The sequence below is a fragment of the Parus major genome, chromosome 9 (genome assembly GCF_001522545.3).
Source record: "Parus major isolate Abel chromosome 9, Parus_major1.1, whole genome shotgun sequence".
NCBI classification, from domain to species: domain Eukaryota; kingdom Metazoa; phylum Chordata; class Aves; order Passeriformes; family Paridae; genus Parus; species Parus major.
In genome coordinates, this window is record NC_031778.1 from 18,493,330 (window position 1) to 18,520,990 (window position 27,661).

General features: G+C 40.4%; 2 protein-coding genes across 11 annotated transcripts in view; one reads left to right on the top strand and one right to left on the bottom strand.

Annotated features, from left to right (window-relative positions):
- The window catches only part of PIK3CA (phosphatidylinositol-4,5-bisphosphate 3-kinase catalytic subunit alpha), a 41,795-nt gene extending 16,423 nt beyond the window's left edge, over nucleotides 1-25,372 (bottom strand). Inside the window, exons 1-9 of one of the 6 annotated variants that reach the window (XM_015637737.2) lie at nucleotides 25,339-25,372; nucleotides 8,541-8,954; nucleotides 6,811-7,020; nucleotides 5,896-6,146; nucleotides 4,118-4,363; nucleotides 3,218-3,303; nucleotides 1,625-1,730; nucleotides 403-555; nucleotides 167-301 (exon numbers count right to left, since the gene is read on the bottom strand). In XM_015637737.2, the coding sequence (XP_015493223.1) occupies nucleotides 167-301; nucleotides 403-555; nucleotides 1,625-1,730; nucleotides 3,218-3,303; nucleotides 4,118-4,363; nucleotides 5,896-6,146; nucleotides 6,811-7,020; nucleotides 8,541-8,892 (1,539 nt within the window). In that variant the 5' untranslated portion in view covers nucleotides 8,893-8,954; nucleotides 25,339-25,372. Of the gene's footprint in view, nucleotides 1-166; nucleotides 302-402; nucleotides 556-1,624; nucleotides 1,731-3,217; nucleotides 3,304-4,117; nucleotides 4,364-5,895; nucleotides 6,147-6,810; nucleotides 7,021-8,540; nucleotides 8,955-9,578; nucleotides 10,151-13,498; nucleotides 14,024-14,954; nucleotides 15,154-17,554; nucleotides 17,705-25,338 lie in introns of those variants that run through there. The other 5 variants (XM_033516711.1, XM_015637736.3, XM_015637740.3 and 2 more) reach the window with 5 other exon arrangements.
- Nucleotides 25,373-25,585: 213 nt separating this feature from the next.
- The window catches only part of ZMAT3 (zinc finger matrin-type 3), a 28,605-nt gene continuing 26,529 nt past the window's right edge, over nucleotides 25,586-27,661 (top strand). For 2 of the 5 annotated variants that reach the window (XM_033516721.1, XM_033516720.1), the window contains exon 1: nucleotides 27,166-27,272. The gene's annotated coding sequence lies outside the window, so the exon portion shown is untranslated. Of the gene's footprint in view, nucleotides 25,778-27,165; nucleotides 27,273-27,324; nucleotides 27,658-27,661 lie in introns of those variants that run through there. The other 3 variants (XM_015638131.3, XM_015638130.3, XM_015638132.3) reach the window with 3 other exon arrangements.

The following is a 27,661-nucleotide window of genomic DNA, read 5'->3' on the forward strand; positions in this document are numbered from 1 at the left end:
ATTGCCTATTTTACCAAACACACAATAAAAATTTGATTTTTTTGATTTTACAATAAATGAGGATGTAAAAAAAAAAAGTTTTGTCACTGACACACTGAGTAAAATAAAGTAGCAAATAATACTTTCATATTTTAATAGCTAATCCTGGAGAGGGAGTTTGCCTTACCTGCCCTGCGTAGCTGTAGTTGAATCCCAGTTCCCGTGAAATTGTCCAATTTGCATGATCCTCAATCACTGTCATATCTGGAAACTTTACAGGGTTGCTAAACCAATCAAATTCCAGCTCTAAGCATGGAGTTTCCTAAGTCAAGGGAATTCAAATTACTTTTTCTGTTGAATGATAGCAAGAATACAGCATATTTTGAGAATGTACTCTGAAGGGGGAAGCTGGCATGCAAATACCTTATTTGGATTTGATCCAGTAACACCAATAGGATTCAACAAATCCTCCAGCCCATGAGGTACTGCCCAAAGATTCAAAGCCATTTTCCCAGATACCAGAGTGTCTGTGTAATCGAACATGTTTATATTTCCCCAAGCCAATGGACAGTGCTCCTTAAAGAGATTAAAATATGATTTTTTCGGTGTCATCTATGGATTACTGCAGAGCGAGTCAGGAGAAACAACATTTTCACCCCAGATCAAGTTGTCACATTCCCAGATTAGCAGAAAGCAAGTTGTGGAAGCTGTACCATGTTTTACTATGAATGGCTGTCATGGCAGTCTTTTAAAAAAATGACACTTAAAGAATTATAAACACATGCACATATCTTCCTCACGCCAGAATATACCAGGATGATGGAGAAAGTTTTTCTTACAAAGAGGTTTTTTTACCAAGTCCTGTAGTGACAGAACAAGGGGCAGCAGTTTTAAACTTGAGGCAGATATTTTTGGGTAGATTGGAAAAAAGAAATATGCTTTTTTATGACAAGGGTAGTGAGATACAGGCACAGGCTGCCCAGAGAAGCTGTGGCTGCCCCATTCCTGATAGTGTTCGAGGCCAGATTGGATTGGAGCAACCTGTGCTATGGAAGGGGGGTGGAACTGGATGGTCTTTAAGGATCCCTTCTAATCCAAATCATTCTGTCAGGTTCACAGACCTGCTTGTAGGCAAAGATCCTATATAAATAATACCTGTTACACACACTCAAACCCACAATGTGATGATGATGCTGCTGGCTAAAAACTAAGTGTTGCATGTAGATTCTTAAAAATTACTATTTGAGATCTTGCATTAAATGCTAAAGGAATACAAAATTTCTTTACTTGAAAATTCAACTCTAAGGGTACAAATACTGTCCTTTAAAAACAAATAGGTTAGTAACATGGTTTTGAAAACTAATTTTAAAAGAACTTCCACCTCACAACACTAACACCGGTCTTAGTGCCTGGCAATGCAGCATAGGCACGATTTACAGCGGTGAACTGATAAACTTTTTCCTGTCTTGTTTGATTTCCAAACACCAAAAAAACCCACAAGAAAAGAAACACCCCTATTTTAATCAGATTCAAATCAAACATTGCACTAAGACTCATTGCCAGGACAGCATTTACCAAGTATCTTCCCAAACTTGATTTAAGTAGCTTTGGCTCATTAGTGCAATAAATCCATGAGGTTTTTTACCTCCTTAGCACCCTTCCGGCCTTTAACAGAGCAGATGGAGAGGCAGAGCCGAGCAGCACGTGGGAGATCAGGAATGTACATGTCATACGACAGCCACTCATTCCATCTGGAAGATTCAAAAGGCAGAATTAAACCAGGTTAAAGGAGACACCATTCACTCAACCAAAAGGTTATTTGTTATATTCCTAAACTGTGTATTTGCATACACTGAAAACAGGTCCCCCTATTTCTGGGGACACAATCTGACCACATTCACTGCTTTTGGGAATGCAAACTTCCCCAGTAGCCTTCTGGCCCCAACACTGTTTAAAAAGCCATGTTAGGTTCAATTCCTGCAACTTAAAGATAATGGATTTGCATATATGCTACACTGATGCAAGGTTTAGCTTGTGAAACAGTTTTCCCTTCAGGGGAAAAAGGCAACTGGGAAAAAAGGCTTTCAAAACCAAACTAAACTTGAACTGTTGGAACATAAAAAGATATCTGCAAGATGGGGATAGAACGTGGGAATCCAAAGCAATATTCCTAAGTCAAATATTTTTCTATTTACTGTAGTAATAATAGCACAGATTGGTTCTACAGGAATAGTTTGATTTTGTTTTCATGAACTTCTCTAAGCAGAATTTAGCTTCCAGTTGGTAGAGCTGTGCTTTTGAAGAGGAACTTCTGATCCAGTTTCTTCCCCTAAGCGGATTGTCATACAGAATTTTCTCAGTTGAAAGAGACAGCAGCTTCCAAGGACAGCATTAATTTTTCAGTATATTTGTAGCTACTGAAAGCAATTTTACAAAGAAATAACTGTGAAAGCCTTTCTCTAAGAATAAGAATATCAGCAGATAAACTTTAATTCACTTTTCTTACGTATTCATTTCATATAATACAGATCTGTGTGACCATATCCATGATTTCAAGGCATAACCTTCACCACCTTTCCAAGATTTTCTCTCTAAAATAGTTTAAACTGTCAGCTCAAGTATAGCAGTATTCAGGGCAACTCAGGAGGAGAGCCTATTTTTCACCAACTATGTATATTATTAGTCCTTTAATTATAAAACTTAATCACATTCATAGAAAAATGTACAGATAAAAATAAGAGTTGCAAAAATTATTATTAAAGACAAAGTCAGAAAATGCAGCAAAGAATTACTTCTGCACACATACTTTGCATCTAATCTTAGCAGGTGCTGAAATTTCACACCTCTTCATTAGTAAAAGTTATGAGAACAGGTGGTTAAAAGATGTCCCTAATGTTTATATATGCTCATATAAAACTTTTTGTACTTTTAAATTCAGAAGATTTATTTTTTCCAGGTAATATTGATGGTTTGTCAATCATCCTGAAAATGTATCCCAAACACACTATTATGTACAAGAGAAAATGCTTGTGTTTGAATTACATTAGTGCTATATATATATATATATATATATATATGTAGGGTTATGTAATGTATTTTCACAAAACTTAAGATAAAGGATTCCCAGCAAGGAGCTCTATCTGAGTAATGGCTAAGACAAGCCTTTAATCCTTCAGTGCTATTATTTATGTTGTCCTGAAAGTCAGGTTTTCTAGAGTCACTCAGGTATTCATCTTACCTGGGATTAGAACAAGGTACCCTCTGAGTATTCACATTGTCACACAAAGGTTCCCCTCCATGGTAGATACCTGTCCTAACATAAATCTGAAAACAACATCCATATTAGTCTTTGTAATGTTGCCATAAACAAATTTTTTCATTGCAGTCAACACATACCATGATTACAACACATTATTCTTTCATTTTCAGCATATGAAAAGGAAAATCAAAACTGAAAACCAAACAGGCCCACCACTCCCCAATTTAATTCATGCTCTGTTGAGTGTGAAGCACAGTTTATAGGCATATCCTTCTAGAAAAAGTGTTTTGGTCCTCATTAATTGCAAAACTAGTTCTTAAAAAATACATTAACAAACTTGAACACTAAAAAAAAACCCTGGAATTTATTCTCAGTTGTTCCTGTGCCAAGGTATTGTGAAAGGAATTCCAAGGAAAGAGAGGCAGGGCTGTAGATGTCTTCAATGGAATTGAACCCTACACCTGCCTTTTGCCCCCTATCACCCCACACCTTTATTTTCATAAACAAAGATAACATCCCCTCATCAAAAGCACTCTCAGTTACTGTCATACATTTTTAGCCATAATTACTTAGAAGACAGATAACATTTCTTTTTCAATCCATTATGTACTCTGCTGAAGTATTAGGCAAACCAAGTCCTGCTCCTACCAGGCAGAGCATTTAGCTAATTACCACAACTCACACTTTTTAAGCAGTACAGAAAAGTTTCCAGATGCTAAAACATGGGTCAGTTCTTTACAATTAAATGCTCCAAGTTAAGTAAAAGAGTGGTACCATTTTCTGATGTGTTAAATAACGATTCTTTTCCAACATCAAAACAGAACTGCACGCTCAGGAGAGAAACCATGAGGTGCCAAAAAGCCAGATGTGATTCCATACCTTGTCTATGTCTCTAATGTTCACATTTACATAGGTTGCACAGAGGATCCTTATTCTGAGAGCGCTGTTGATAGTCCAGAGGGATTTGGTGGTAGCCTCTCCATTCATGTAGGGCGTGGCTGTGGAGATGCGCCTGGAGTAGGATGGCATGGTGAAGGTGTCCAGGGGCAGCTGGGTGTACAGGCTCTCCTTGGCCATCAGCATCAGGTTGGGCATGCGGCCAAGCATGATGCAGCTCCTTATGTACTGCAAGGAAACAACCAAAATGCTGTCTTTTCAAAGCCTACACTCTTGGTAATGGAAACATCAAGGTACGTCAGGAGATAAAAAAGTGAAAGAGCTTATCATGTGCTGCATGCACACCCTGTACAGTGAAAGTAGGTACAGCACCCAGCAGTTTGAACATGCTGTTGGGTAGGGTCACACAGCCACACCTCATGGTTTTCAGATGTGAACATCTACAGCAATGGAAGGCTGAACTGGAGACAGAGATGGGAGTGAAAACACCAGCTGGATTTCTTGTAGAGCTCCTTAGCCCTGTCACAGTGCAGCACAGAGAACAGATTTGAGCTGCTCCTGGAATCAACTGAGCTGTTTTGGAATGGCAAGGGATGTAGCAGCCTGCAGTGCAGCACAGGTGACTGACACTGCCAGTCCCAGGCAGGGAGCACAAGGTAAGCTGCAGACACGCTCTTTTTTGGTTCAGTTCTGCTCATTACCTTATGCTCAGCACTGATCCTGACACACTTCACCTGTCCATTCAGGTCTGAGTGCTGAGAGCATCTAGTCTGGCAACACTACCACAAAACACAGTGTGTTAGGACAGGTCCAGCCTGGAGTTAATTAGCAAGCTCTGCTGGGGCACAGCAAAGGCGGACCAGATGCTTCTGAAGAAACCACGCTAGATCAAATAGGACTGGCGTTTGATCTTCAGATGACTCTGCAAAATTATTCATGTATGCCTGCACTTGTTCCCCAGCTCCCAGAGTACAGAGATACTTTTCCTATTATTCAGGATCCCCCACCCCTCCTTCTCTCCTCCACTGCTCTGAAGATCAGATTGTCAACCATTTTAGCTGAAGGAATGGGAGCAGTTTATTACAATACATTCCTCCAAGAGGAAGCAGCAGCAGCCTGTCAGGAAATCTACAGGGTAAAGTTGTTGTCTGCTCCAGAGAGGGCTGCTCAGATGCTCTTCTGTCCCAAATTCTGTCTCACACTCCCAGCACTAACAAGCACAGGCAGTGAAGAGCAGACACACACAAGCAAGGCTCAGCAATGATTTCTGTAATGCTGGAAGTCTATGTATTTTTTCTTATTAAAATAATGATACAGCTCTAACAGGAAAACAGTTTTCTCTTTTACCACCCCTTCAGGACAGGATTTACAGTAGCAAGGGTTGTTTCATAATTTACAGTCTGACCAAATTTCCTGTTTTATTACATCAGCACGATTCAAATACAGCTCATCTCTTGCCATTAAAAATCTAGGATATTTCTGAAAGTACCTACCTCTGATGTAGCACTAACATTAGAGGGAAACATGCAAAGAAGAAAAATTACACGAGTGATAAAAATTCTAGTTCAAACTGCCTTTTCTCCTTCCTCTCCCTTTTGAAACACATGGATTAGCCAATTTGTTTAAAGATGCACACACTGTCACTTCCTATGTTTTGTGCTAATTCAATGAAAAAGCCAGACCTAATCCTGATCATTTTTGTCCCCCACAAATTTGAATTATTTTACTGTAGTTCAAAAGAAACCTTTTATGTTACTCACCTTATACTGGCTCAGTGGACATTTTTCTAGCAAGTATTCATCACAGCCACAGACTTTTAGAATATATTTTCCCTGGTACTCCAAGACACAAAGTTTCAGTTGTTCAGATGACAGCAACATACTTCGCGTTTTCTTTCTAATTGCTTCAGCAATAACTTGCTCAGGCACACAGTCATGATTGATTTTTAGGGTGTATTTCTGCTTATCATTGTTTGGTGAGACTATTACCCAAATCACCACTATAATTTGCCCTGGAATAAATGTAAAATAATGTCAGGCCTATCATTTTCAATGCTGTTTCCAAACAAAAAGCACAAGCCCAAAATAACCCCCAAACCAAACAACTCCCACACCTCCCCAACACAGAGATTTGCTTTTAGTATTAAAAGAAGATGTAAACAAGATCAGTGCCCAGACTGAGAGAGGGTTTATAATTCCTGCAAGGAACTAGATGCATTAAGTTTATTTTTGACTCCAGTGGAAATTAAAAATTTTAGCTCTGAGGTTAAGAATATTTTTATTAACTGAATACTACCAATTATTTGGACTTTAAGAAAACAGCAGTAACTCTTTCATATTTGAGGCCTGCAAAGTAAGTCAGTGATTCAGCATAATTTAATTTCAGTTATCTGAATGCCACAGAAAACAGCCAACAAACTGTTCCCACCCACTAAAAAAGTTACCTCTATTTACTGAGTTATATTTCAAGATTCAGTTAGAATAGCACAATTTTAAATATCCTTTTGAACGTAGAGTCCATCAAAAAAATTATTCTAAATAACTTGAAGTGGAAGATATTGCTGGAGTGTACTAAATACAGCACATAAAACAGTGATCTGCCTAAGTCAACAGCTGTACTCTTTGACTTCAAACACTGAAAATATATTCTGTTTCTGCTGTAAATATTGTCCTTACCTTTATCTAGTTTGTTGTATATGTGTTTGGGGAGTTCAGCTGAGGACTCTACATTTGGAGGATAGACATACAGTGCTCTGCTGTGTGGGGCATTGGCATCTCGCAGATCCACAGCTTCTTTACAGACATTAAGAATGTTTCTTCTGAAGTCTTGTACTTCTGGATCCTTGACCATGTCAAACTCACAGACAGGCATGCCAATAGCAAAACCTACAGCATTGGAGCAGCATGAGGATATAATTGTAACTGACAAGTAGAGCTAAAAATTTCTTCAATCAGTCACAAAAAAAAGCCAACTTAAAGCAAAACACAGCCTAAAATAAGTTCCAGCTTTTGGATGCATATGTAATTGTTTTAAATCATTCAACTACACAGTTCTAAAGTTAAGTGCACTCAGCAGACACAGAAAAGGTTAGAAAACAGGTGTACATTCCCAGAAGATCATGGAAGCCTTAAATCACTGCTCTCACAGCCAACATTCCTTCTGGAGGAAAAGGACCAGGACTCAACTTCCTTTCAAGTCAGCACAGAGTTTCCTAAGGGAACCAGAGGAGCTGTGAAATCTGATTTTTTTCTCAAACCCAGGATTCTTAGTAGCTATTAGGACCATAATAAACCTTGCTTACAACTGAATGACAGCTATTAATTTTTTTTAATGACTTACATTATCTGAGAACTGCAATGAGCACTCCAAGAGACACAGAACTTAAGCTCTTTGACACAGATTCATATAGCAACAGTGTATTTCTTTCAGGTCCTCAATCTCAGATGCAACTCCATTTACTTTAATGAGATTACTTTGATAAATCATCATTTATGCATGAGTGTTCAAATGGAAGTTTTCAATTGTCGTGTTGCATGGTTACCTATCCGCTGCTTTCCCCAAATCCTGAACATGTTGAGCTTTACAAAACAGAATTAATTTACTTATTATGTGTTCGTCACTATTAAATCATTTAACAATTAGTAGTACCTCAGAACAAGTATTTCCAGTTGACAAGTCTCTGCCACTGCAGTACACATTTGTTAGTAATGTAGGAGTTGTAGGAGTGGGTATGTTTGTACTGCCTCAATTTAATACTTAACCAAGTTGTTGGAACAAATGCCAGATTCCCTGTGCTTCCTCAATGGATCATGGAAAATCATAAGCTACTCCAGAGATGATTCAAAACATCACAATTTGTCTCATCTTCACATCTCCAACCTCTGGTGTTTTTTTCCCTATGCTCTTTTGTCAGAAGGGAGAAGATGAAAGGTGAAAAAAACCTCATTTCTGAAATTTGACTTTCTAAGCAAGCTAGAGCAGTATTAAAATCTGTGTCCACAAGTGTGGTTTAAGATTTGTAGTTAAATCTAGAATTGACAATTCTGTAAACTTCAAAATAAATTATAACTGACTTCTTAAACAATATGACAGGTGTTGCTCTCTAATAATATGAAATTCTGCTAGTAAAATGATAAGCAAAAAGCTATCCTCTAACCCACAAGCAACTACAAATACATTTTTCAAAGACAAGGTGAACAAAACAGATCAGAAAAAAAGAAGTTTAACTCATTGATTATAAATATTGGTTTTACTATGATCTGCATCTTTGGACATTTGATGCAACAACTGGGACTTATGAAACATGACGGATACAGGTGACAAACATGAACCATTCAAATTCTTTATATTTTGAAGAGGATAATCAGTTAAACAGATTATATTTTAAAAAAAAAGGTAATCTCACCTATTTCTCTATTAAGAATCTTTTCTTCTCTGTTACCTACTGGTTCAATAACTTTCAGGAAAGGCTGAAACAGTCGCAGGTCACAAAGTCTCCGTGTTTCATCAAAAAACTCCTCTCTCTCTGCTTCTTGTGTAACACTTACAAAAATGTAAGAAGATTCATCTTGAAGGAGCTGATAGAGAGGGTACTTCCTTGCTTCTTTAAAGAGTTCATGTTTAATAGTCAGTAAGGTGGCCTCACGGAGGCATTCTAGAGTCACTATCATTCCATTTGGGAGGAGACACTCCACAAGGATCCTGGGGGGCATCAAGTGGATGCCCCATAGTTCACCAGATGACGGCCGCGGAGGCATTTTTAAGTCTTGGGATAACTTTGTACTTCAAGCTCTTTGAGCAGTGATTTGTACGTGGAAACCTGAGAGAAAATCAGAAATTTAAATGTCAAAAGTTAAAATAAAAACATCACCAAGAAATTCAGGTAAAACGGTTCAAATGCTGCTTATAATTGTAGATGAATAGTCAGGGCTGTATTTTACATTCATAAAAAAAGACTTGATAAAACTAAGCCTAAGAACTTGTATTTGAATCTAAGTACCTACTCAAACAAAGCAGTTAATAGAATCACACTAGTTTGGAAAAATACCAATATATGTATAGTTTTAAGAATAGAGGATATTTTTTTTATCTGAACTTTTAATTCATTAATAGAACACTTCAATAGCAGGGGGATGAAAATATTCAGTATTCAAATTATTATAGATATTTTTAACCAAATCTCAAGCCAAGTTCTCCACAGTTTTAATTTGGAAAGTGAAGCCTTTATTATAATTTGGATGATAAAAACATCAGCTCTTTTAAGTTTAAACCAATGCTTCCACATTTAAAAATGTTTTCTTTCTCATCTCAAATTTCTAAAGTATTCAAACAACATGGACATAATAGTTATAAATATTTACTAAAAGCTCTAAACTTGATTTTAAGAATCCATGTACACACAAGACTTGGCCATAGCTGTGTCAGATCAGTATAAGCTACTTACACCACCAACAGACCCTTTTCTCCATGAATGAGACAGAAGAATTGAGCGCCACTAACACTTTGTAGTTGGGCTTGTTTAATTTAGCGCCAATGCCCTGTTCCAGTTCCCTTTGGCAGCTGCATCAATGTCCCTGCCAAGCCAAAGGAAAGCAGGGGAACACATGTGACCCTCTATCTGTGCTGCTCAGGCCATCTTAGAGCAGAGGAAATGAGTATGAGAAAGAGAAAAAATGAGAATGGGACAGAGTATGCGAAAACACAGCAGAGATGTTTTATAGCCTAGTGGGTGGGGGGAGATGCCAAAAAGAGAGCAGAACTACCCAGAAGGCACACAGTGATACTTCACCAATAAGCACTCCTAATCCCTACCTATTTTTAATTTCCTTAACCAGAGGCAATATTTGTGTATTTGCAAAAGAAATCCAGTTCCTTCAGAATGTTTTCACAAACAAACTGCTGGTATCCTGTGACAAGACTGAAGAACACTTCATGTTACAAAATATTTGGTCTTCTTTACTTGTCCTGGATTTTTCAGTAATGAAACAGAATTGCTTATCTGTGCATTCATTGCCCTTAACTTTGGAAAGATCCATCACAGAATCATAGAATGTTAAGGGCTGGAAGGGACCCTAAAGACCATCTCATTCCAACTCCCCTGCCATGGGCAGGGACACTTTCCACCATCCCAGGGTGGTCCAAGTCCTGGCCAACCTGGCCTTGGACACTTCAGGGATTGGGCAGCCACAGCTTCTCTGGGCAGTCTGTGCCAGAATCTCAACTTCCTCACAGTCAAGAATTTCTTCCTAACATCTATGTAGCCTGAATTTACCCTCTTTCAGTTTATACCCATTACTTCTTCTGTTGGATCAACTTCCTGAAAGTTCTCACTGTGGAAAAACAATGGTTGCAATGCTTACCCTTTGCTCAGCAAATTTTAAAAATATGTATTTATATAAAAATATATTTCTGTATGTATTAATTAAATTATGTACATATAAAATTAATAAATAACATTTTATATATATGTAAAAAAAAAAAGTGATCCTCCCTACTGCATTAGCATTTCTTTTCTAAAAAGTTTTCTTCCAAGTACATCCAGTACCTGCTCTTGCCACACTTCAGTCCTTACAAAGAAATGTTAGAATGAAAATGATGTTTTCCCAAATCCACTGCCTCCTAAGCAACTCTGAGCAGAAATAGGGTTGTCTTTTTTAATCCCTCCTTTGTAGTTGTAATTTGGGCTTTTAAAAATATCCACGAAAGTATTGAAGTGCCACTGCAGATTTAGAAAAATGCTTTTCCACTACCACCTCATGCATATTTAGAAACACTTTGCAACTGACTTCTTTTTAAGAAAGCGCTTAAAGAAGCTGTTTTATTTCCCTCATCATTGTAATAGCCTCAGTGAGCGGATGCTGAAATGGAAAGCTCTCAGCACACAGAGTGTATTTACAGAGACAAGCTTGGGAAGCTTACCAATTACAAAACATTACCAGTGAATGCAAATAACACCATTCAGAGTAACTCGGAGGGTTCCAAACCACTGATAACTATCCTCAGCTCAGATAAAACTAAATACACAAGTTAAATGGCATCTTTTTGATCAGGCAAAGAGGTTCCCTCTCCATATCACTGAATCACATGCCTATTTACATTTCTTAACTGCAAACACAGGCAGAAGAACATCACTGTTATGGCACACACCAGCACAAAGCCCCCAAACAAACAAGAATATGCAGTCATATGAGCTTTCCTGTCCACACACGCACAATGATTGTACAGATGGACGGCAACCAAATTAAATATTCACAACACAGACTGAGTTTATACCAGCAGCCTTTTAATTTCAGTTCCACCATCCTGCTGAGGCTCTTCTGAACCATGAGAGCCCATTTTCACCCTGCCCAAGGCGTGTGTTCTCACTCCTCACCCTGCTGGCACTGGGGCTCCCTGAGCCAACTGGTTACAGGTCAGATGGATGGAACAGGCAGAGAACAACTCAGTTTCCCTATCTTGTGCTGCCTTCTGTTGCTTTAGCTCTTTCCTGAGATCCCCATGGAGTCAGCCTAATGCAGGTCTGCACTGGGGCTGCCTGACTGCAGCAGTGCTGGGTAAGAGCAGCTGCAAGGATGGTGCCTCATTCCACTGCAAGTTTTTCTCCCTCCCTACCAGCAACAAAGAAACAGAGGCAGGAGTAGGGGACACACATACATCAAACATGTAAATCCTTTTAGCCAAGCATCTCTTCAAAATAAACATCAGCCTTGGCTTCCTTAAAGACTTCAAACCTTAACTGGCAACTCAATACCTTTCCTTTAAAAACTTGCAAATGGTCCAAATGTGACATCCCAAAATCTGCAATTTTTAAAACAACTGCAGCAAGACAACAGCTTTTGTTTCAAGCTGGGATACAGGCATGTGCTGAACAGTGCATGCAGTCACTCTGTGTGCACATTCATTTCACTTGCACATGTAAGCACGCCTCCAGGGTTTGGATTTGGAAAGCAAGAATGTAAACAGAAACATTTCTGAAGTATAGCTGGCAGCTTGTGTTTCTGTGTACACTTTCAAATCTGGAAGGCTGCCTGGAATAAATAGAATCAATTATGTTCTTCGACAGTAAAAGGACTGTAATTTTAAGGGAATTCTAGAGACATGTTATTTAAACCAAACTAAGGGGACATGCAAACACTTCAAATGAACACTTCATCACACCTGCAATCCCCGACCTTCCTAAAGCACCATAAACATTTTTCCCCTGCCAAAAGCTTAGGGACATCTGGACTAGTGCAAAACAATCTCTAGTTTTGAGATTCCATTCAAAAAGAATAAACACGAGGGAAGACATCCAGAAGATAAACATACCTGCCATAATACAGATTCCTACTTGCTTCCAGACACAATTAGCATATGAATGCTAATTTATATAACTATTTTCTTATAGGATAGAAATTAGCTATCATCTGATGTAGATGGTATAGTTCCTTATTAAGAATATGAGATTCCAAGCTTAGAAAATTTGGTTTTTGGTAAACTATGACAGTTTTATTGCCTCACAGATGAAGACACTCTGCATGTCAGGGGGGCAATCTAGGAGAAAAAAATATTATTGTTCACTTTTGCAGACATAGTTAAGGCTGTCTGTCACCAGCAAAAGCACCTACAGTTACTCTTGAGGCTCCACAAGTTCTTCCCTCTTTAAATTACCAACTAGCAAGAAATGTAGTAAGCATACAAGGAAGCAAGAAGTGCACCGTGCTGTAATATTATATTGAAGTATAAAGTATGGGATGCTTATGCAAAATGGTACACACATCCCAGTGACTGAGCACTGAATAATCTGCACTGCTGTTCACATCAGCCAGTGTTTCAAAACTCATTCAAAAGGACAGACTAAACACTCAATACAATTTTATCAGCCCACGTTTGAAATTGAATGAGTCATTCAGCAAACTGCTACAATTTAATTGAAGTCCATTAGTTTTTCCAGTCACAAGACAAATCCCATTACACTGTTTTTACAGACAGGATGTAGCAATGTTTAATAATATTTTGTGGCATTTTTGGTATCACAGAGCTGCTCATTAGGATTTGTGTCTGGATTTGATTTCTTTTCCAGATAGAAGTTTCCTTTAGACTCCTAGCATTGCCTTCTATTCATTTAACAATCCAACAATTTATGATTCTGATTTACTGTGCACTCATGTGTAGGCTAAATGATTTTCCTGATTCTCTTATCACACTGACAGAAGTATCAGTTACAGGTATGACCCCAAATAAGATTTTATGAAGTACTGTGGAATCCCCAACACAGAAGCTCTGAGTTTGTGCAAATAGAAGAGTTTCTGGAACAGGAACAACACTTTTCAGAATGCAAGGGACATTTCAACTTCTCTAAATGCCAAAATGTTTTATTCTCACCATCAGACAGATCAGGCACTCTAAAACATGAAGAGAACTGGGCAGAGCTGTCTGTCTAATTTTGCTGCTGTCCAAACCTGCTGTGTGGTGACAGTAAGACTGCCCCAGACTACGTATTTTCAGTACTGTCCTTTTGTTCTTCCTGTTTGTCAAGCTGGCATTCTTCCAGAATCCGGGAAGACTAGTACAAAGATGTCTGAAACTGTCCTCCATGAAAACATTATTAAACACAGATGTAACTGGTAAAAATATTGCCTTGTTCAGAATAGAAAACAGCAGACTGTTGCATTGCAGGCGTGTCTTATTTCATACGTATTGCTTTCGTCCTTATTTCCCAGAAAACGTGCAGATACCCGGAACTCCTTATCTGATGGCAAACAGCAGCCCAAGGGAAGCAAACAGGAGGATCTAACACCATCAAAAACATCACAGCATTTAGTTTCCTTCAGAAACAGGCAACTATTTACAAACACTACTGATTCTATTTGTAGTTACCCATTTCTTCCATCCTTCAAAAACAGTGCTGAGTACATTTGCCTTATTCTAGACAGAGCTAAAGCCCTTTAAAATTATTGGCAACATCTGTAGAATAACAGTACTACTGAAATAGAAAATTGTTCTCTCCTGTGAATGCAAAACCTCACTAGTAACTGCTGAAAAGCAGTTTCACTTTAGTTAGATATGAGACTATGGGGTAGCTATGTTTCAGAGTTGCTCTCTTTAAAGTTATCATACATCCAGATTTTTTTTCCAGAATACAATACTCTCCGAGTGACTTTCAGGTACTATGACTAAAATTAATGGTGAGGTCATCCTGAAAAAAGATGAACTCACTAGAAAGTATTTCCCAAGAGGAACTATGCGTGTTATGTTGGTGCAGGATCAAACAGCTGAAACAAATCCAAGATGATCAGTTTAAAAAGATTTACTATTGCTGGAGTATTTTTTTCCTCTCCAAGTGAACCAAAAGACCTTTGTGAATTTTTATTCTGAAATCCCCTTGCTTGCCCTCCCCCATCCATGCAGGCACAGTGCTTATAGCTTCCCTCACTGTCTGGGAGCCATGAAAACAGGATCACGAGAAAGAAGCATTTTCAAGTTGCTGGTGACCTCCAGAACTCCCACTAGTGCCTTCTCCCTAGGGATCCCATGACATACCAAAGACAGAATATCTGTCCTAGAACATTTTCTTCCAGCTAAAGGCAGAATTTTTTCTCTTTGTTAAACAAAGAAAAAGCCTGGAATTAAATTTTCCTTTTCAGTCCAAAATCATTAAGTAATTCCACCTCTAGCTCCACCTCAAAGGACAGGATTTTATCATTTATAGAGGACTAACAGTCATAAAGCACAACAAAGAATTAGAAAAGCAACATATCATCTCTTTACACATCACATATCTGCTTACTCATTATTTCAGCAATTAACTTGGCTTGCTGTGTAGCAGGATGAGAATTACCTTTCCACCTCTGTGCTGCTCTTCCACGGTAGGCTGTGAGCTCTGAAGGTCAGTGAGCAGCACCCAAATTCTTTCAAGCTGTTTAAATCAAAGGCTTTAAAGTTTGGCAATAAAATCAGACCAACATGCCATTTTGTACCTATAGAAATAAGGTTTTCCCCTGATTACATATTTTGTTTAATTGTACATTTCAGATGGCTGACATTGTTTTATGTGAACATCAAGAAGAACATGAAGCCAAAGCACACCACAAAACCTTACTCTTCTCTTTGCTGCAAATATTAGTGGTTTCAATGTCAGCTTTCACATGCAGTTCTGCATTTGGAAATTAGTGCCAGATGATGTAAACAAAAGTTTACTCTAGACTTTAACTAATGAGATCAGGTTTGAAAAGTAACAAATGCTGGTTGTATAACTAAAAAAAAATATAGAAAATTCCACCTTAAATAATGCTGTTTACTTTTCTTTCTGTGTTTCTTCCCATCCTCCCACTTTCCTGGGATATTTGGAATGCAGACAGTAAACAGGATCTTTAAAAACAGGAAGTGCTGGCATACAGACAAGGAACCAGAGCAGAGTTAATCCAGGTGTTCTGCACTCCAGCCCAGTCTGAATCCCCACCCAACATAAGCAGCTGGGTAGCAGACCTGTAACTCAGATCCAGGGCATTTCCCAGTGCTGATCTCCCCAGATTTGTCACCTTGGCTTTTAGAAGTTGCTGCAGCACAATGAACCTCCAGTTGCACTGAGGAAAAGGAAAGATTTCCTCTCCCAACTGTCCCTACCCAGAAAGGCAGGGAAAGAACTGCAATAAAACTCCGGAGGTACTGCAAACCTCACACAGCTACACTTGCCTCTCTAACACAAGCAACCGTGTCAAGAAGGCTCAATTATTAATTTACATTCACCTTTACACAGAATAGTCACCCTGTGAGCCCTTTCTTTACTAAGAAGCAGCTGAAAAAGACATCAGACTCAGACTGACAGTATCTTGTTTACTTCCCACATTACATTTCTAAGGATGCACTCTGGCAGAAACTGTAAATTGAGATAAAGTGTTTCTGCTGTACTGTTACTCCAGACCTTGAAAGTAACCAATTCTGGTGTAAAACCAGAAAAAGCTTTTGGAGTGGCAGTGGATTGCACCATTCTTGCATCTTCACAGACTTTTAATAGCGAACAGTGAATTGGAAACAGAAGTTTCAGTTCTTTAATCCAAATATAAATTAGCTTTCCATTTATGCTATCTTCACAGACTTCTGTAGCCAAATAGTACTTAACAGGAGCAGGGGTTTAGTCTGCATGGACTTACTGAATTCAGTTAGCAGAAATCATTATCTTTTATTTACTGGCAAACAGAGGTTAGCATGCAACTTTGTTTTTGTTAGAGGATTTGTAAGGAACCACATGCCTCAGCAAAAGCCATGGAAGTAGATTGTTTTATTTTTCTCTTTGTTTGAACTCCTCAACTGAAAAACTAAAACAATGCTTTCTCCACTGAGCTACTCCTTAGCTCCCTTTTCAAAACCATTTGTTGAGCGAAGGAAGTTTGTAGCAGAGTTAACACAAAGGCACAGCCACTGTAATGAAAAAATTCAATTCTGCAGCTAAATACACTTGTCCCATAAAGTCCTGAAACTCACACAGTTCTTAGCAGGTTATCCTCTAAAAAGACACGTGGAATAAGACAGCAGCAAACAAATCCGGTTCCGTGCAAACCCTGCCCTGTGGAAGCTGCTGTCTACTTCCACACGAGCTACAATCACAACAGGAAAATACCACAGCTTTTCAAGGATTAGTCTGAAATTAAGTCCTACTCCCTATCACTTGTTTGTGATACAGTCAATGGTGATTAACTAAATATTTATTTAGCAGTAGATGATAATCCTGCTGAGAGGTAAACAGCAACAGTTTTCCATAAAATAGTTTCAACAGATCAAAACTGTCCTGCCTACTCCCCACACCAAGTAGGGATAATATTCATCTGCAAAGAATTTGGCACCTCTGATTGTTCTCATCAGGTTTCATCTCCCTAAAGGTCACAGATCACATAGGTGTATTGCACCTAAGCACATAGGATAACTGAGCCTTCTATGTGAAACAACACTGCAGGACTAAATTCCCAATTTGTAAACTTACCTGACTGCTTCATGGAAGTTACAAAGAAAACGAAGTTTCTCTGAAACCTCAAGGAGCATTTATTCTTGTTGTAGCTGTTTTTCTCAGCATTTACAGGTTGGATACTATAATCATGATGCTCAAGACATCAGTACATTTGCATTTGTGTTCAACAAGTGCAAACAAACATGATTCACTGTGATTGTGTGTGTCAGTAGGCCCTGCATGCTCCAGCCTGAAGCACAAAACCAGCTCTGGTAAACTGGGACACGGTTCCTCAGCGTCCTTAATCAAATGTTTATCATTCCTGTACATGACTGTTAGAAGCATCTGTTATGATTTGATGTTAAAGTTCCCTGCACAAATTAGGCTACAAATGAGACCAAATACCTGTTCAACGATATTCTGCCACATTAAGTGTATAAGGGAAAGAGGAGAGAGAGAGAGAGAGAGAGAGAGTGTGCAAGCAGGAGAGTCACCACCATGGATCCTGCGCTGTCCTGTTGGTCCTCCAGTGCCCAGGGCTTCTTCACAGTGGTGGTAGAATCCCACCTGGATAACTCCCAGTCAGCATAAGAAGATTGAGTGGTTTTTGGTTCCTCATTAACATGAGAGGCAAGAGTAGGCATGGTTTTCTGGTTCCTCATCAGCATGAGGCAGAGTGGGAGCGGTTTTTGGTTCTTCATTAGCATGAGAGGCGAGAGTGGGTGTAGTCTCAATTGTACATGGTCAGATCTTACTTTGGTGGTCATTAAGGGTCTGCTCTTCAGGTCATACAAGGCACACATCCCCTAAAGCCAAGTGTCCTCTTTGTGACCCCACTGCTTGGCTTGTGCAGTTACACACTTGCTCTAGAACACACCACAATGGGGCATTGCTGTGAAAAGCATCGCCTTTGGTTAGAACTGAAACTGCTCATTCTTGTGGCTCATGCAGAGGCAGCTCTGGTGCTCTGCAACAAGTTTCACCACTGAGCAAGTGTTTAAGGCAGATGCTGCAAATGTTATTACCCCTTTCCTTACATCTGCTTTGCAAACCATGTTGTGCAACACAAGCACAGTAAAGCGTGCGGTTACTGAGCGAAGCTGTGTGCTGTGCATCCCTTTTCTCCTCTACTTCAAGCTGTAACACAAAATGTTTCTCTAACAAGGTCAGCATACCAGCAATTTGTGGTTGATGCATCAGAAAGAAATGGCAAGTCTTCATCAAATTAGATAATGTTTGTAGTGAACATGAACTTCCCAAAGATGTGACATAAACTCACAGTTATTTAAGCAGTGACTATCAGTCACATCTCTGCAGTAGTGTAAGGATTTCCCAGCTTCCCAGTTTAGAAAATCACTTTCATATCCAGATTAAATGGTTTGAGACTAAGGCACATGCAACCTACTACTACAGTCAGAGCTCTGTAAGAAGGACAGATTAAATTGAAAGGCCTTTATTTTAAAAAAAGGCCAAAAAGGTACTGGTAGTAATCAGTCACCACTATTGAGAGAATTTTACATGTTTGCACAAACAAGGAAGTATTTTTTAAATGCATGGATGGTTCTTTGGAAACATTTCATTAATGTTTTTGTAGGTGTGTATGTTCCAAAAGACTGAAACCAGTTTCCAGCCTGGTGAAGTTTAACAGCGGAATAGAACATTAGACCACAAAAGCTCAAGTGTTTTGGATTTCATTTCCACCCATTAAAAGAACACCAATTAGGGAAGCGTATCTATCTTGCAAAGCATCTTTTTTGTTGTTTAAATAAATAACCTGCTCATATACCAGAACAACAAGAGACTGCAATCTATAATCATGGTTACACTTCTCATATCTCCCTGAAGCTGTTTGTGATACTGTGCTATCTGCTGATGTACAATGAAAAGCCTGGAAAAGAGGTGATGAAAGAAGACTTGAAGAGCTGGATTACAAAGCACTTTGACAACATATTTAAGAAGTTTCCATAGTCAGGAATAGGTTTTGCTATCCTTTTCTTTATGTATAAACTCTGCCGTTCTATTGCCCGTTGGCTTCTGTTTTCATCTTTATCTCTTGGTGGTAGTTTTTGCCATCTCTCCTTAACTGAAAAAACATTCCAAGCTGGAGCTATCTGAGATCAAGGCAGTGCTGCTCAGCAGTGATAACAACTTCAGTGCTTTATCCTCCATTTCAGAGCAAGTTGAAGAGGAAGGCAAGTTATTAGAATTTTAGATGTTCAACCTTAGTTGAACATAAGCAAAAGAGTTAATCTCTACCTTCTCAAATAAAATGTTAAAATCAATTTAAGCCCTTTCTTTTAACTAGCAATCTCTTGTCCAAAACTTCATGTAATTGTATACGTTTATCCTCTCCAATTACAGCATTACAATTTCATATATTGCCATTTTACACTAATACAAATGCAATTTAACACAAATTAAACTTTGTAAAAAACTTGCTAGACTGCAGCGGAAGTCACAGGCACATCCTCAATTATACACCACAATCAAGACTATTCCAGATGTCTGGTTGTTGCTTAAAAATTAGCTCTTACACACCAGAGGCTTTCTTAGGACAAGTGCTCTTTTACTGTACTTAACACCTTAAAATTGAAGATTTCAGAGGTAACAGCATGAAACTGCAAGAAGATAAAACGCAATATATTTATCACTTTCCTCCCACCAGTAGAGACTGCCTTGATAAACTGGTAAGTGGAACTGGTTGTTCAACATCCACAAAAGCAGAAGAGCAATTTTCAGTGTTATTAGTATCACTTCCACTTTTATTATTAGTCACAGCATTTCCTGTTTATTCTCTAAAGAGCTGGGAATTAAAAAGAAAAAAAAAGAATACTAAGTGGTATGTTTTAGACTCTAAGCAGTTTAATGACACCACAGGCATGTTTTGGAGTATTTGGAATGGTAGTTTTGACTTCCCTTTTCCCAGAGGAAGTTAGCTCTATCTAGAAACTTCTTATGTTAGCACTATTAACTTCCATCTTTCAAACTGTGCCTGTAGTTAAGAGCCAAGTTAAGTGTTTTCCTGATTTAATGAAAAGTATCTTAACGGCACAAGCACCAAAGCTGGATCATAATATTCCTTGTCACAAAAGCATATTTATTGAGTTTTGTCAGAACTGAAACTGAGTAGTTTGAGAAAGAAACAATTCCTCTCCACTCTGCTTGCCTGGTAAACAAAGCCTTTACCCCTCTGTTCATTCTCCCTCTTTTGCACTTGTATTTTCAAACACTCCATATTTAGTTTGTCAACGTCTTTGCAGAGATCAAACTCCTCACTTTTCCCGCAAGTCAGATGTCAAAGTCCCAAGGTACTGGAAATTTTGTTCTATTAGATTCAGATTACAGAACATGCATGTATTTTTACTTATGGCTGATTAGTCTCAGGTGAAATGCTGAATCTTGAACATTTTCCTTTCAGCAATGTTCGAAGTTTCTTGCATTTTGAGGTGTTCAAAAATTTCTTTCTTTGTTGACTGCTGATTGCTAAGAGAAGGACTAAGGATTCAACAAGAAGTAAATTTATATTTAACAATTTGGTGTCTTCTGCAAGGACCCACTGCTAAAGAGCTGACAGATAGGGACACTTTTCCAAGACAACCAATGTAATTTCACCAGAAAACTCATGTTTTTGGAAGGAACAGGACCTGATTTAACAACAAGAGTTAAAAATCAGGAATCAGAATATGTCTTGGAACATATTTGGCAAGAGTCATTCATCACCATTAACTGCTAGATTAAGTATTGGCAAAAGACTAAGAAGTATGAAATAAAGAAAAGCAGTGAACTCTTAATGACAGATAAGCTTTCTGACATGTACAATCTAGAAGGCAAGCATCCAGCTTTCTCTCTTTTCTGTTGGAGAGAAAATGACCCAAGGGATGTTTCTCTACCTTTCTTTGCCACAAAAAAGGGTCAGCATATACAGACTTATCAGAATAAATGTGACTCAGCTGTCTCAAAATTTCAGGGAATTTACAGTCAGTCTTAGTCAATTCAATAAGTCTCCTGTGCTCAACAAATATGCTTTGTGGTTCACAACCCTCAAAAGCTACATTTGCAAATGTTTCTTTAATCAGAAGGTGTAGGCAAAACTACCAAGGTTTTTCTGCATCAAAACCCTTGAAGGTAAGTAAATTAAAGCAAATAATATGTTAACGAGTAGACAAAAACCCCAAACAACAAACCCCAGTCTCTTTGGGATTTATCTAACCCTCTACTGATGAAAAGCAACAGTGCATGAAACCAGAGATCACTGAACCTAAAGTTGTACGTTTGTCCCAACTGTTTGCTCGTAAACTCGACTGAAGTAGCCACTTCTACTGCCGCAAGTCAAGCAAGACCTTCACCAGTGCTCCATCATTTTTCCTGTTCAACTTGACAAAGGTAAGCTGGCCTCTTAGAATTTAGTTTTTACATTTCTGAGGCTTGGGTATGTGAGCACAGTTTTCCAAAGATAGACTATAACCATTCCCAGGGAGGTTACTTAGCAGACACAATTGACCAAGTGCTTTTATCCCCGGCTTTGCTGGCTTTAAGAACACTGGAAATAGAGAACAACTGATGATGTCTACTGTCCCTCACATTTCTTTGAAATACACAGGCATCTTAGACTGCCTTGCATAAAATCGGGGCCCAGAATTAACTAGAAAAATACTTTTCTAGAAATCAAGTGTAGATACATGCCTTATAAAACAACATACATGCTGCAAAAATATTAAGTATCGCTTAGACTGAGAAGTCAGATCCAGAATTACATAAACTGTACTCAGTCTGCTGCATTTCCACATGACTACAAGTTAACGTACAGGATTTATTAAAATGCCTCTTTTTCTTTTCTAAATCAGTTTCATTCCCTCTACCTCCTAGCTGGGCTTGGTTTTGTGCTAGATTTTTTGTTTGATTGATTGAGTGGGTCTGTTTGTTTGGATTTTGTTAAAGTTAATACTATACCAGTGCTGCAAGAGCAAAAAAAACCCCAGCAGTTAATACTCAGAGTATTATTTCTGGTTCATTTAACACTTCATTAACCATTCAAAAATAGATCTGTAGAACAAATTCAGTTGGGACAAACCTCTGGAGGTTATCTTGACCAACTCTGTAATCAAAACAAAATCGCATACATTTGTTGTCCAATTAAATATAGAGAGAAACAAATCTATTCTCACCACTGCTCCCATTTGGATTAGGATACTACAAAGAGACAACTGTAACAGAATTCTTTGCCACGACACATTCAACTTCAAAAGCAAAAAAAAATTCCCATCTAGTTTTAGCATAAATATTTTTGTGGCATCTTCTAGTCATAGCTACAGACAAGCATCATCCCCTTGGAGCAGCTGGATGTCTGGTTTTTTAAAAGGATGAGACAAAACTCCCACAAGCATGGAATGCAATGCATAGAAAGCTGCAAAACCCCCAAGCTTTAGCTCACACTAGAAGCCACATCTGTTCTCCAGTTAGCTGAAGTGCAAACTCTTATCCTTTCCCTCCAAGCACTCCCACTCCAACTCCATCACACACACAAAAAATGTAGATATGGCCCACTTTTTCTCAGTGGGGAGGATTTACTAGACCTCACATATTTTTCAGTAATTACAAACCAGTCAGTAGTAAGACAAAATTTAGTTTTATAATGGTATTTAAAGACTAAACTAGAAAAACGAGTTTTGCTGTACTATTTTTGTCCAGTTATAAATAACACAATAAGTTTCTGCATCAAGTTAAAACAAAGTATCTTAGCTTCCCCTCACCCAAACACAACAATCCTCAAATGTCGTATTAACTACAATCTTTGTTAGCCTTCATTAATGCACTCAACTAGGCAAAGCAAAGCTACATGATACCAATCTAGAGCTGCTAATTATTTATTATGTGATTTGGAACTAATGTATCATCATCCCAATTTCCTCTCCCCTCCTAATAGGCAAACAAAATCAATAGCAACAATCTTCCATTTGGAAATGAGTGATATTTGCACAGTGTTCAGGGTATTCCTGACACCCAGAGAATCTGCAGAAGAAATCTCAAAGATTACATAATGAGTTGACATTTTGTGTACAGAACATAAGAAAGCAGTTTTTGCAGACTGCATGTCAGCTTTAGGCTTGTCTAATAATTTGTAGAGAGTTTTAGCTCAGAAAGAAATTAAAGTTATGATGATCATCAAGGTTGTTCCAAGTTGTACTACACATAAGCAAGCCATTAAAAAGCACACCACACACACCAAAATCTGAGGATCTGTGGATCAGGAAGTCCATTCCTTACGCCACACCACTTTTTAAAGGTTTCCTTTTCTTGCAATAGCTGGAAACCTCTTGTGAGGTTACTTAGTTCATTTTGTGAGACAGCATGAGGGTAAAGCATGAACTCCTTGCTGGTTGCAGAAATTCATATTCTAAAGCTTTGAGCAACTTTTAAAAAAAGAGTTACCCAGGAAAAAGTATCCCCCATTTGCTCACAGAAAGCAGGAATAGCCTGATTATCAGAGACACAGTTAACTAAGTATTGAACCACTTTATGACTTCCAATAAAGCACAATTGCTTTGTAAACAAATCAGCTACACCCCCTTTCCCAAAGAATACTCCAGAAAGAAAAACTAGAAAGAAACAAAACCAAAAAAAACCCCACCTCTTAGAGCCATCATTCATGCAGTAAATGCAACAACAAATAGAATAAACTTGTCATTGATACAGAATGACAATTTGGAACGGCCAATTAAAACACTTTGGCATGGATCTGTAGGCTGGGATTCGCCTGTCCTGAAAAAACATGAAACACTGTCTCCAGGTTGCTAAGAATGGCACCAAGTTAACACCTAGGAAATGCAGGGCATCTCACCAGCCAAATTCCAACTGCAGCTCTGGAGCTGCTGCATTTATTGTCCTAATGAAAAAGTGGAATATTTCATGGATCCCATAGGAATTGTGTGGTTTCATAAATTCCTCTGTGAACATTGTGAGCTTGGTTGATGTGTGGTTTCTCTACATTGGCTAAAATATGTTTCTAAATAAGTAACAACTCTGAAAGAAGTTTGCCAATGCTATTCTTTGAGAATAAAGTTATTTATTGTGAAGCTTTAAATTCACATGGGGCTTTATTTTAGAACAGCTTATCCAGTCAGTTCCTCATAGCAGACACACTATTAAATCCCATCACCCTGAGTACTGGAATATTCCTAGGAACTAACAAAGTTTACACACAAGAAGTGGACTTTGATTATTACATTGCATTATAGAATTGCAGCATGGAAGCAACAAGTGCGAGTACACCTCTATAAACCAACTGTGAGATGGAAGACACTAAAGAATGAGTCAGATCATGATGGGAAAGTTTCTAACTTTATCCAATGTGATAAATTTGAATGCCTGGTATAGCTCAAAGCAGGGATGTGAAAGTACAAATAACTAACAGAACAGAATAGATTTTTTTCTATTAAGTTCCACAACATCTAGACTCAGAACCCAATTTACCACTCCTTTATAAGTTTGCTGCAGAATTAAATCCAAAAAAGCGTCATACTCCTTACTGTCTACTTTTGAAGTATATATACTTGCCTCCTGTTTGTTCTGAATAGGCACTGCTTACAAAGAACCTTTGTTCAATCAGATCTTTAGTCAAAAAGAAATACAGACAAAAATTTATAAAAACTAGAGACATAACCATAACAGCTACAGAAGTAATTAGCCTGATATCTTAATAACTTAAGGAATACTGAAAACAGCCTCAAAGCCCCCAAAGAGAAACAAGCAGACAGTTTGTGTTAGTTTGGCCAAAGTTCTGCTAATATAGAGTCTACAAGAGAGCAGAAATACTGGTAAGAAACAGCAGTTCCATGTTTAACATCAGCACAAACCGATCCCTGAGCAGCATAAAATAGCAAAGAAGGTTTTACAGGTAGCAGGGATGAGACACTGCTGCTGTCAGCCAAGTGCATCTGGAAGCAGGAGCTTCTGTGCCAGGATCCACACACACACCCATCGGGAGAGGCTCTGCTCCCAGCGGCATCACCCAGCCCCATCCCCAGCCCTGCCGGAGCACATTCACAGCAAACAGCTCCACTCCAGGGGTGGAGGCACCCACACTGGAAAACAACAAGCCGCTATTCTTCCTCTCCCGGGTCCCGTCCCTGCGAGCACCCCGAACGCGGGATGCGGCGGGGCAGCTGTCCCGGCCAAGCGCAGCCCCACGGCCCCTCAGCCCCGCGCTCCCGCCGGAGCCCCCTCAGCGAGCGGCGCTCCGGGAGCGGCCCCTCACGACCCCCGCCGCGCCCGCCTCACTCACCCGCCCGCCGCGGCCTGCCCGCGGCCCGGGCCGCGCCCGCCGCCTCCCGCCGCTGCGGCCGCCCCGCTCGCCTCGGCCGGTGCCTGTGCCCCGGGCGCGGGCGGCAGCGGCGCCGGCAGCCGCTCCCCGACAGCCGCCGCCTCCCGCACGGGAATAACAGGAAGGGAGCGGGGCTGACCCCGGATGGGGAAGGCACCGCCCGCCGGAACGGGAACCGCGGCGGGGGGAGGCGGGCGCGGGGCCGGTGGTGGAGGGAGCGGGCCGGGAAGACGGGGTGTGCTGGGGAATCACGGGCTCCTCCTGCCCCGGTTGTTGCCCTACAGTGACTGACACCCCCGTGCCCTGCACATCGCAGAGCGTGTGACCCAGTCTCTTGACCCTTTTCCCGCTTGGATCACCAGGTTTCTTTACAATCAGCTGCCACTGGCATCAAGTCGCTGTACGTGAGTCCCGTGTTTTGTTGACAGAGTGGCTCGCCAAGCGAATGCCCGTACAAATTAGAAGTCGGAGAGAAATAACATTGTAAACACACACTCCCAAGTGGTGTGAGTTTTCAGGACGCGAAATGAGAGCGCCAGGCTGGGGTACCTTGGTGAGAGCCAGCAAGATGCAACAAGTGCGGGTGGCACTGAGGTGGTGATAGGGAGGAGGGACAGGGATAACCTGCGTTATTAATTGTTAAGGCGTTTTGGCAAATCACTCCATTGTCAAGGGATATTTATCCTTTCAACAAGAGAGATGGCATAAGCAAATTTTGGAGCCAGGTGTGGCCATGGTGAGGGCGTTGGTGAATTCTCTTACTTGGAATAGTTCTTTGAGCCCCAGGGTCTAGCATGGGACACATTCACAGCCGTGGCCAGGCTGGGATGCTGCAGGTAGCACTGCCGTAGGTGGGAGCACCAGCCGTGCAGGGCATGGCAGAACACAGCCAGCAAACACAGGGCAGAGCAGGCTCCGTGAGCATTCCTGCTGCTAAACTGCTCCTGTGCTGCTTCTGCTGCTCATCACCACGGCTCCTGATTCACACTGCAGCACTTTCCCAAAGGGAGCCTACAACAGAGACAGAGAGGGACTTTTGACAAGGGCGTGTAGTGATAGGACATGAGGGAATGGCTTTAAACTGACAGAGGGCAGATATAGATCAGGTATTAGGAAGAAATTCTTTACTATGAGAGTGGTGCAGCCCTGGCACAGATTGTCCAGAGATGCTGTTGCTGCCCCATCCCTGGAATTGTTCAAGGCCAGGTTGGACAGGGTTTGGAGCAACCTGGGCTAGCAGAAGGTGTTCCTGCCCGTGGCAGAGGGGCTGGAATGAGGTCTTTAAGGGGCCTTCCAGCCCAAACTAGATAAATGGATATTTTTTTTAAAGATCTAACAAAAATTAATAACAACCAGTGGGTCTAACCAATGGATTGCCAAGTGGGTTGGCTGGTGGCTACTGTAAAATCTGGGTGATGGTTTCAGCCTGTAGTGACTTCTCAGCACTTTCCCGTTCCAACAAAAGAGAAGAAAAATCAACAGAAACTCCATATGCTTTGAAACAGGGTGGCCCAACCACGCGGGTGAGGCCTTGGTGGCTCGAGGGGAAATCATTACTCATTTTGGCTACAAGCAGCATGAATAAGAAGATGTTTATATATGCAAATCAGGTTCATTGTAACGTCTGCTGTGAAAAAAGATAATTATATTAAAAAAAAAGAAAAAAAAAAAAAGACTAAACGCCCGTGTGCAGAACCGCGGCTCAGGACTGACAATTTGAAGCGACTCGTGGACGCTGTTTTGCCCGGCGATGCCCGGGAGCGGTGCGGGTTGCTGGGAGCGGCGGCCCCGCCCCGGCCCGGCGGGCGCAGCCCCGTCCCGCCCCCGGCCGCCGTCACTTCCCGCAGCTGAGAGCGAGCCCGAGCCGGGGCCCGGCCTGCGAGCCCGGCACCGCGGTAGGTGCGGGGTGTGCGGGTGTGGGTCTGGCACGGGTGTGGCACGGGTGGGGTCGTGGCGGTGCTCGGGGATCTCGCCCCGCTGCCCCGCGTTCCGAGCCGCTCGGGGGATGCGGATGCCTGTCCCTGCCTCTCGGCTGTGGTCTGTGCCCTCCCGGAATGGTGCGGCGGTGCCGTCAGGTTGCGGTGATTCCCAGGCAGTATGGAAGCAGGGCTTGTTTTTTTTGTTTTTTTTTTTTCTATTGCTCTCCATCCCCCAGACTGCGAGGCAAGCAGCTTTGCAGGAATGCCTGCGAGAAGTGGGATTTACAACCTGGTTTCTGATACCCCCGTTGACGTAAAGGATGGGTCTGAGATGCTAAATGTGTATCCTCATCAGCGGAGGGTCA